Raw genomic sequence first — 11,032 nt, 5'->3', positions numbered from 1 at the left:
TTACCAGGCTGCAGCCAGTCTGTGCATGTGTGAGTCTGTGTTACCAGCTGGCGAGACTGCTCAGTATTTAAGAGCATTCTCTGCCCCTGCAAAGACCGGGCTCTATCCAGCACACACGTGGCAGCTCACAACCAACTGTAACTCCCTGTAATTCAGGGGACTCCCATGCCCTCCTCTGGCCTCGTCAGACACTGCATGAAAGGGGCAAGCATACATGCAGGCAAGCACTCACACGTAAAACAAAGAGAAATCTTAACAGGAGACCAGTGTGGTATCAATCACCTCACAGTTCGCACAGGCCAGCCACCGGCAGCTAACATGAATGGTGCAGACCTCTCCATGGGTATCCCACCCTGAACGGGTTGTGAGGGATGCTGGCCTCAGGCCTCCCTGTGCCACGGTGAGGCAGGCTGTGGAACAGAAGAGAACCCAGTTGTAGCCACCTCCCTGCAGGACACAAGGCAGTCTCTCAGGAAGGGCCTACATTGTTTCTCTCTTCTTTTTCTTTATCTTTTTGTATTAAGAGATGGGGTCTCTACAGCCCAGGCTGGCCTTGAACTCTGTACATACCGACGATGCCCTGGAACTCCTGATCTTCCTGCCTTCCTGTGCCAGATGCTGGTGTTACAGTGTGAGCCACAGAGGTCCCGTTCTGTTCTGTAGAATAGATTTTCATGAATGAATTGGACTGAAAAGAGGATTTTTTTCTTTTTGCTATTAAAAAAAAAAAAGTTTAGTGTGCTCAGTTGGAGGAGTGCTCACTCAGCATGCAACAAACAGGATGAACAAGATGTGGTGGTGCTTGTCTATAATCCTGGCAAGGTAGAAGTGGAGGCAGGAGGATGAGGAATTCAACCAATGGCATGTGGGGATAGAAGAGCCCTTATCAAAAACAAAAACAAAGGCAGCCAGGCTGTAATTCCTTCCTTCTGGAGGCTGAGGCAGGAAGATGCTAAGTTTGAGGCTAGCATGGGCTACATAGTGAGACCTTGTCTTTTAAAAATAATAATAACCAGCCACGCACTGTGGTGCACACCTGTAACCCCAGCACTCAGGGAGGCAGAGGCAGGCGGATCTCTGTGAGTTCAAGGCCACCCTGGTCTACAAGCGAGTCCAGGACAGCCAAGACTACACAAAGAAACCCTGTCTCAAAAAAAAAAGAACAATAATAAATTATTAATATTGATATTTTATGAGGTAAAGTATTTTTAAGGCATCTTTCGGTGGTGGTGGGTCTTTTGGGTGTTGATGTTCTTGTTTTGGTTGGTTGGTTTTGGGTTTTCTGTGTAGCCTTGGCTATCCTGGAACTAGCGCTATAGACCAGGCTGGCCTTGAACTCACAGGAGATCCACCAGCTTCTGCCTCCCAAGTGCTGGAATTAAAGGCCTGTGACACCACAATCCCAAAAGAGTGAGTTCCAGGATAGCCAGGACTATTATACAGAGAAACCCTGTCTTGAAAACCAAATAATAATAAATAATATATAAACAGTAATAATAATAATTTAACTTCTTTTAAGTTTGTAAGCCAACAGTATAAAAGATGCTGCTAGACTTACACTGAGCACCAGGTGGATGGCAAGGCGGCCATTCCAAGAGGCCTTTTCTCAGGAAGACCACCAGAAGATACACGCTGCCTCCCGAGAAGCCGGCACAATCCTACAATTTTACTGTTTACCTATGTATCTAGAAAAGCTGCACAAATTAAAAACATTCTCCACATACTGTTGCATAGAAAAGGAACCAGAGGAGGAGCGCTGTCGCCATTACTCAGGCTTCTCCAAGCCACGGCAGACCCCGCCTGCTGGGCGCTTCGCTTCCGGAGGTGGCAGCTGGCCCAGGGCTGCCACCTGCCAGCTGCTCGCTGCTGCCAGCTGCCCCAGTGACCCAGAAAATCGGGAATCTGGGCTTTCTAGCGAAGCATCTCCCGTTCTGGAAACGCTGCCAAAGAAACCTAGAAATGAAGCTGAGGCCAAACAAACCCCGTCTGGGAGCAGATGCGGCCTGCTGGCCCACCGGCGAGGGACCCCGCGCGAGTCCTAGCAGTTGCGGGGTAAAGCGAGAAAGTCAGGCCGAGGCCCGCAGGGCTGCCAGCTGTTTCCTCTCGCAGCTGCACAGGGCGGAGGCCTCCCGGGGGACCCGGTTGCAGAAACGAAACTCCGCCTGCAGGTGGAGGCAAAGGCCTTCCTTCCACTCGTGCAGCGCGCCCCCTGGCGGCCAGCGGGACGCACTGCCGCCCCGGCCCTTTTTTGGGGGAGGAGAGGGGAGGCGGGGTAGGGCTTTTGTTTCGTTTCGGTTTTTTCTGAAATAAGGTTTCTCTCTCTAACAGCTCTGAAACTGCCTCTGTAGCCCAGGCTGGCCTCGAACTCAGGTCCACCTGGCTCTGCTTCGATTAAAGGCATGCGGCACCACGCCCGACTTCAAGGCATGTTCTTATGTGGGCGCATGGATTAGTCACAGTCCTCAACTTGGACACATGCTAACCACTGAGCCAGGCCTGGCCTCTTCTGCTCTCTGTCCCTCCCCTTCCTTCCTTCAGATTAGGTTTTTTTTTTTTTTTTTTTTTTTTAAAAATAATGTAGAATCAAGAAAACAGACTACACTTCATTATCACTACTTTGTATTAGGGTTCTCCAGAGGAACAGAGCGATAACATACACACACACACACACACACACACACACACACACACGCAAGCATGCACGCACGCACGCACGGAAGCACGAAGGATTTATTAGAGCGTCTTACAGGGGACACAGGCTTACCCAGATACTTGGGTTTTACTTGATTCCAGGTGTAGCTGAGCTGACAACATCCATGCTTTCCCTCTGTCACGCCCATCTTTCCCTTCCCACCATCACTTCTGGAACAGTCAGCACACAGTTGCTTTTCTAAGGCTAGCTCCCCGGTGGCTGGATCTCACTCCCAAAGTGCATGAGCGATCTGAGCTCATACATCGGTGAGGATACCTCTGTGGAACCCTTGGTGACTTCATCTGCCTGTCACGATACAACTCCCCTTTTTCATTCTACTAGCCTCAAACCACACCTCCTCTCCCAAATCCCTATGAATACTACTACTACTACTATTATTATTATTATTATTAAAGATAGGGTCTCAGTGTGGGATAGTAGCACAGGCCTTTAATCCCAGCACTCAGGGAGGCAGAGGCAGTGGGAGCTTTGAGTTCAAGGCCAGTCTGGTCTACATAGTAAGTTCCAGGACAGCCAGGGCAGAAAGAGGACAGAGGGAAACTTTTGTCTCAAAAAAAAAAAAAAAAAAAAAAAAAGATAGGGTCTCAGCCTGTACCCCAGGCTGTCCTGGAACATTAATGGTCCTCCTGTGTCAGCCTCTCAAATTCTGGGATTTAAGTGAACACTACCACGCCAGGCTCCGTCTCTACGTGTCTTATTTTTAGAAGTTATTATTTCTATTCTGTGTGTAAGCATTTTGCTTGTATGCACGTGTGCACGCATGCATGCACGGTACCTGTAGAGGTCAGATTAGGGTGTCAAATCCCCTGGACCAGGGGTGACAGAGCTTCGGGCCACCAAGTGGGTGGTGGCACATGGAAAGCAGAAGCAGGAGGGTCAGGAACTCAAGGTCACCCTCCTGCCTAGTGAGCTCACTCCAACTCCAGGTCAGCCTGGGGTACGAGAGACTATCACATGTCTCACAGGCCTCAAAACAAGAGAAAGGGAGTAAGGAAGGGAAAGGAAATATAACAAAAAAAAAAAAAAGAAAGAAACAAAAAAAACAGTCAAATACAGAAATGCTGAGGACCACACATACACACAAAAGTTTTTAAAGGGCTGGTGAATCTGTTCAGCAAGAAAAGGCATTTGCTGCCAACCCAGAATGCCTGAATTGGATTCTGATCTCCCACATGATGGAAAAGAACCCGAATCCCACAAATGTGCCTCCTAACTGCCACTGTAACATGCACTTATAGGAACGTAAATGTCAGTGACAACAATTACTGCCTCTTAGAGCTGCCTTTATTAAAAACAGCTTTGCAGGACACCTATTACTTGTAGAATTATAATTTAATCTAAAAATAATAATGGACATCTCAGGGCAACCAGGACTACACACGTGCTCACACATGTCCATGAGCGTGCAGCACACGTGTGTGAGCATGCATGGGCACAGGAGTAGACCAGAAGGAACCAGTGTTCCGTGGGAGCCAGCCACCTTTTCTTTCAACAAGGTCTCACCGAGCAGGCTCCACTGGCTGATCAGAGACCCACAGGAAGCCACCTCCGTCAGCCTCCCCTTGCTATCCGTGCCGCCACGCCCGGCTGTGCAGGTTCTGGGTCAAACCTCCCAGGCACTTAACTGACCGGCCCATCTCCCAGACCATAACAAGTGCTTTCTACACTGCAGGGTTGGGGTTCTTATTGGGGGGCGGGCTGGGGTTTGACACAGGATTTCTCTGTGTAAACCAGGCTGGCTTTGAACTCACAGAGCTCTGCCTGCCTCTGCCTCCCAAGCGCTGCACCACCAGGGCCCTGCCTGGGGGTTTGGTTTTCTGTCAGTGCATCCCCGATTTTGTTTCTCCTCACTCTAACGTGACAATCCCTTTCCTCTGCTTGGTCCTCTGCAGGACCAACTTTACTAGGTACTGGAAGAGAACAGCTTTAAATCCAGGTATTTTCACACCTCACACTGGGTGTGTGGATGTGTCTGTGTGTTTCTGTGTGTATTGTATCTGTGTGTCTGCATGTGTGTGTCTGTGTGTACTGTGTCTGTGTATAGTGTCTGTGTGTACTGTGTCTGTGCTTTAATGCAATCACAGCTCATTCATCACACTCAATATAACCTTGAGTTCGTCTGTGAAATGAGTCAAACCCACTTTGGGCTCAAGTGAAAGGCACAGCTAGAGATACCAGAGAACAGCAACCCCTTCTCAGCTCTGGACAGTCTTGTGAAGAGATGGTATTGAGGTATGTTTACCACACGAAGTCTCAACTCTGAGAACAAAACTCACCAGGAAATGGACGGGCAGAGAACTTTAGACACAAGCTAGGTTTCGATGACATCAGCAAGCCGCTGAATTTCCCAGGCTGGTCTCCAACTCCAGGCCAAGCAATCTCCCTGCCTCGGCCTCACAGGTGTGCAGATTACACACACTGGCCACCCGGCCTGGTGTTCTTCCCAGACCTCCCCTGAAGTAAGCTTTCCTCCTGTTGAGGACATTGCCTTAGGTTTCTGCTCTTCAGAGCTGTCTGCATATTGATACAATGTCCTTTATCAACATAAAACAAACAAAAACCCTGAAGAATGTACAAATTCCAGTGAATTCCTGACGATTATAAAGATCCTATTATTCTGGAGGGCCTGGAGGCAGGAATCCTACAAATCCCACAGATGGTTCTGGCTTTGCTTCACACTTCTAGCCCTCCAGCTGTCCTAAACAAATGTCTCCATCCGTCACCGCTGTGGGAGCCACAGCTAGACTGTGAGTCCAAACTTGATTCTTTCTAATTATTTAGGCGGAGGGAAGTGATGCACATCTGTGATCCCAGATTTTGTGAATGGAAGAGGAAGGATCAGGAGTTCAAGGGCATCCTCATCTACACAGTAAGTCTGAAGCCAGCCTAGGCTAAATGAGAGCCTGTCTCAAAAAAAATAAAATAAAATAAAACAAAAACAGAAGGGCAAAGAGAAGAAAGGAAAGGGGAAAGGAAGAGAAAAGGAAAAGAGGGGGAGAGGAGATTTAAAGCCATTCAGTGTATTCTTTTACAACTCATACCATGTGATTTCCTAAAAATATTTTTGTTTTCATTTGTTTATTTGGCAGGCCTAGAACTTACTATGTAGCCCAGGTTGGCCTTGAACTTGTGGAGATCTGCCTCCACCACAGCTGGCCTATGTAGACAAGTTGGCTTCAAACCAGTGGTTTCTCTGCCTCTCTAAGCGCTGCTGTTTGAGGCTCCTGTGCTGCCACAGCTGACAAATACGTCCCCACTCCCCCAAGGGCAGCCCATGTGCAGGGCCACGTATACCCGCCGGGAACAGCTAGCTGCTCACATGAGGGGCTTGTGCAAACAGGTCTACGTACTGAACAACCCTGAAGGCATAAACACTCGAATTAAGAGGATTTATTTTAAAAGATTATAAAAGCTGGTATTAAGAGTAATAATAATAAAAAAGACCCACAGGCTTTAAATCAACAAATACAAAAGTGATTGGATATAAGTGATGTAAAAATACATTTCCCGGTCTCCACATAAAGCATAATTTAAGTACAGTAATTATAAAAGTCTTGTGCCGTAAGTATATTTCCCTTCTAAGTCTTAAAAACTGGTCTAAACAATTTGTATAAAATACAGTAAATCAAATCTGCTACAGCTTCTAATAAAGACACCGTCTTTCCTCCGCTGCCGGCATCTGGTCCCAGCTCTTTTGGTGCCACAGTCTAACCCCGTTCCCTTCCACAGGATGCAAAAGCCAGCACCAGGTCCCCCAAAGAGAAAGTTCTGAGAACAGCAGACACAAGTGTCCAAATGATCTTCCTAAAAGGAAAGAATGAAGCAGCCGAGGCAGAGCCGGCAGCTGTGGAACAGAGCAAACCCACTCAATGCGGAGTCACTGCACCACGTTTGGAGCCGGGCCAGAGGGTCTGTGAGTCTGAACAAGCCAAACAGCGGCAGAGGCACCACCGCTGAGCTGAGTCCCCACAGGTCTGTGCATTACAGGCTTCTTCTCCAGGACAGCAAGACTAAGAGGGCAGAAACCTTTATAGTGGTGCCTAGTGTGAGGGTTAGGTCAGGGGGGCATGCCCTTCCAGGGACAAGTCACGGCCTCTCTTTCCTCGCTTCCTGCTCTACCACAAACTCCCCAGAGTGAAGAGCTGCTGTCTAAGACAACAGGTCCGACCATGGGCTGAAGCCTCCAACACTGCAAGCCACGATGAACTTTTTTTTTTAACTTTTAAGATTTACTTTAATTTATATGTGTTTGTGTGAATGTACACCATGTGTGTTTGGGTGCCGGAGGCCAGAGACGCTGGACCCCCGGCACTAGAGTTTCAAGTAGCTGTGAGCCATCCCTTGCTGGTGCTGGAGAAGGAAGCATCGTAACCTCTGAGCCGTCTCTCCAGCCCAACTCTTCCTCCTTTAAGTTGATTGTCTCAGGTACTTTGTTACAGTGACAGGAGCTGACTAACAGTTGGTAACACTACAGTAGCCCTGATTTGCTGCTAATTCTCAATGGGTCTAGATGTTTTTTACAGTGACTACAGCAAGCTTGATAATGAAATTCTAAAATTGTCAGCCATACACTGGCAACTTTTCAAGAGCCTACTATCCCTTCTCTTAGATGACATGCCCAGTCAGGCACATCCATGATTGGTTTCGTGATCTCCCAAGCAGGTGTGGCGACAGCATTAGCATGTAAGCCCTGACACCAGCACATCAGGCAGTGAGCCAGTAACAGAGCAGAGGCTGGGCGCCCAGATTCGTCTGCTTCCGAGAAAGAGCAATAGCCTCCCTTATGTAACCGAAACCATCTACCAGACACAATGGCAGACAAGGAACTGAAAAGAAGGGGGACTGTAAAGTGAACCCCTGGAAACATGATCGCAGAACTTCAGAGAGAAAGCCTGGCCTGGGAAGCCTCCACCAGGGCACAGAAGGCCTGGACATGCTCGGGTTCGAAGAAGGAAGGAAGGAACGGTCCCCTTCGGTCAAAAAGGTGTCCCCTGCCTCTAAGCCTTCCAGCAACAAGCAATGCTTCCAAAGTCTCGGGAACAGTTTGCAGCCTCCTTACACCACTCACAGTATTCACTAGCAGGGTTCTAGGGCTTGCTTCCTCACAACACCTCCCCTGGAAAGAAACCCAAGCAGAGGCCTGTGGGAACAAGAACCTGACACTCCCACCTCAGACTTGTGGTGGTGAGAAGGGCACAAGACTCTGGATAGCCTGGCTAACAGTGAGAAAGAAGGGGAGGGGTCAGAGCCCAGGCTCACCTCACAGACGGTGACAGGCAGAGATGGTGACTAGAAAAAGTCAGGAAGGAGGCATCTCAGGTGGGCGGGCAATCCCAGCCGGGGGCTGAGGAGAGCCTGCAGAGCTGTATGCACTTGAGAAGCAGTGGCCATTTTCTGCCAGGAGGGAGAGCCGCAGCTTCCAGCTCACACTAGTCTGCGCTAGTCTGACATCATTAACTGTGATTACGCTTGTGAACACAGCACAACCCCTTCACATCTCTGCTAAGTGGTCAAGGCCCATCTGTGTGATTACGTCCACTGCACAGGACAAAAAGGTCTATTCTATCTTTGGTCTTCAGATGTAGTCTGTTTCTTCACTTTTCTGTGATCCATAACAAACTTCTCTTTCTTTTCAACTCAATCTCAGCAACTGAGGTGCAATGTAAAAACACTCCAAGGCTGCTGCTATTGTTGCTTTTATACACCTAAAACAGCACGCTTTCTGTTAGGCCATGCTGGCTCAGAAAGAACTAAGAATAACCGCCTTAAAAGGTTAGCACGGGAGTGGAAGGCTATGAGGTACAGTAACGACGGGGATCAGACATGAAGGAAAGAAGCCACAGCTGCATCTTAGGTACAAGTTAGATCTCCAACAACAGCATCTGAAGTACAAGTTAAAGCTCCAACAACAGCATCTGAAGTACAAATTAAGTCTCCAACAACAATAAAATCTTCAAAAACAAATAGCAAAGCAAATGATTCTGAAATGAAACACAGAAAGGAAAAGGCTCAGTCTGGAAGCTAAGACTAGGGCGGGTGTCCTGTGGCACCGTGACAGACAAGCAATTCCAAGAGATGACAGCCCTCATGTCTAAACAAAACAAAAAAACAAAACAACAAAACAAACAACAAAACCTCCTCTATTTGAGGCAGGTTCCAACAGTTATTAGAAACCCTCTGAGCTAACTGGTGGGGCTGCCCCAGCCCAACACTGAGAAGCCGCCCTCCTGCCCCTTCCCTTCTCTCCCAGTGCCACGCAGGCGACACAGCTCAAGCGGAGGGAGCCTCTCTGCGTGGCCGCAGAGCTCCGAGTCTTCACGCATTCAGTGGTTCTGTGAGGGTTTCGGCCCTGGTGGTGCTTTCAGGCTTTCTCAGCTGGCTCTCCTGCCGCTTCTCCCACAGCATGGCACAGAAGTCAAGCAGGAACATGAAGCTTGCTACAAAGCCAAACACCTGAGGAAGAAAGGGGGTTAGTGAGGAAGCATGAATTAAAAGCAAGTGTCCTACTCAGCCCTCACATTCACATCCAGGAGAGGCGGCTTGTCAGTTCCACCTTACAACTAGTTTTTAAGAGAAAAATTTTGCTGAGGATAGAGAGATGGCTCAGCGGTTAAGAACACTGGCTGCTCTTCCAAAGGATCCGGGTTCAGTTCCCAGCATCCACATGGCAGCTCACAACTGTCTATAACTCCAGTCCAGGGGATCTGACACCCTTAGGCACACATACAAGCAGGCAGAACACCAATGTACATAAAATAAAAAATAAATTTAAATAAATTTAAAATTGTTTTAAATTTATATAAAAAATATTTGCTTTATTTTTATGTACATGCGTGTGTTTGTGGGAGTGACTGCTACATGTATATATCTTTGAAGGCCTAAAGAGAGGACAGGATCCCATGGAGGTAGGCTAGAGCCACCTGGTATGGGTTCTGGGAAGCAAGCTCTGGCCCTGGGGAAGAGCAGCCAGCACCCTAACTGCCAAACCACACTCACTACTCTCTAACAGAATTCTAAAGTCATCCAAAGAGGAAAAGAAGTGACAAAAGAAAAATGTCCAGAATAACAGCTCCTACCCCACATTCCACAGACTACGAATGCCAGTTCTTTGGCTGTGCGGTGCTAGGACCCGGTGCTACCTCATGATAAGCATGTGCTCCTCATGCTGCTCTAGAGACAGCAGCCCAGGAGAGATCTGGCCTCTCTGCTCCTCCACCTCCACAGCTACCAGAGAAGGCCCTGGTGCCACCTCCATGCCACGCATTCCCTGGAGGATAGTCATGTCTCACCTCCTCTGGAAACTTATGACAGGAATTCCCTTCATTCCCAACTGACTTCCGGTTGGGAACTGAAGACTGGTCCCTGCTGTGGTTGTTAGAGAACCTGTCTTCGTCAGACCAGCTCTCCTACACCTGCTTCCGGCCGAGACCAGCGCATGACAGCAGCTGACTGCAAACACACATCTACGTGGCAGGAGACAGGTGTCTAACCACAAAGAGTCAGCACCACTCGAAAGACGCTGAGCCCAGGTGTCGCAGGCTGCCTCCACCTCAAGCAGCGAGGGACACTAAAGAGACCCTGGAAATTTCCACTAGCCTAGGAAATCACAAGGCTGCCATGAAGGCGGAAAGTGAAGCCACACACCTGCGTCCTTCCTAGTTGCTCTGTTTTTGAATCCTCTCCTGAAGACAAAGAAAAGCTGCCAAGAGGCGCTCACCCACAGGAAAGGTCTCAGATATTAGGGTCCAAGGGGGCCCTGAGATGGACCTGTTGCAAGAGTCATGAATGCTGTGGAAAGAGAGCATGGTAGGACTCTGACACAAGTGGAGTCCTGCAAGGCAGTGTGGGCGCCTCCCTCCAGCTCTAGCCACGTGGGGAAACAGGGTCCACAGCGCGCGCCTAGTCAAGTTGTCTCTGATGCTTCAGGATACGGGAAAGAAGGGCGCAGGGGCTCCAAGAGAACAAGCCTCTGGCCCAGACCGGAGGTGTACCCATATGGCATCTACTAAAAGACCAAACCCAGGGGTCCTGATCCCTTCTGAATGGGTAGACACTCTCTGCAACACACAGCAAGGAGCTGACGCAGGCCGGGTGTTGGTGGCGCACGCCTGTAATCCCAGCGCTCAGGGGCAGGCGGAGCTCTGTGAGTGCTAGGCCACCTTGGTCTACAGAGTGAGTCTAGGATAGCCAAAGCTACACAGAGAAACCTTGTCTTGGGGAGTAAGAAGAAAGAAGGGAGGGAGGGAGGGAGGGAGGGAGGGAGGGAAGGAAGGAAGGAAGGAAGGAAGGAAGGAAGGAAGGAAGGAAGGAAGGAAGGAA

At 49.0% G+C, this 11,032-nt stretch overlaps 1 protein-coding gene across 3 annotated transcripts in view; it reads right to left on the bottom strand.

The window, feature by feature from the left end:
• Nucleotides 1–391: 391 nt before the first annotated feature.
• Nucleotides 392–11,032, bottom strand: part of Cmtm6 (CKLF like MARVEL transmembrane domain containing 6) — a 25,377-nt gene continuing 14,736 nt past the window's right edge. Inside the window, exons 4-5 of one of the 3 annotated variants that reach the window (XR_008719491.1) lie at nt 571–657; nt 392–410 (exon numbers count right to left, since the gene is read on the bottom strand). Coding sequence is in view for 2 of the 3 variants with exons in the window: in XM_055601805.1 (XP_055457780.1) it covers nt 9,029–9,166 (138 nt within the window). In the remaining variant the exon portion in view is untranslated. Of the gene's footprint in view, nt 411–546; nt 658–6,088; nt 9,167–11,032 lie in introns of those variants that run through there. The other 2 variants (XM_055601806.1, XM_055601805.1) reach the window with 2 other exon arrangements.

Source organism: Psammomys obesus, unplaced genomic scaffold, assembly GCF_907164565.1.
Source record: "Psammomys obesus unplaced genomic scaffold, mPsaObe1.curated_primary_1811, whole genome shotgun sequence".
NCBI classification, from domain to species: Eukaryota; Metazoa; Chordata; class Mammalia; order Rodentia; family Muridae; genus Psammomys; species Psammomys obesus.
This window is presented reverse-complemented; position numbering and strand designations above follow the sequence as displayed.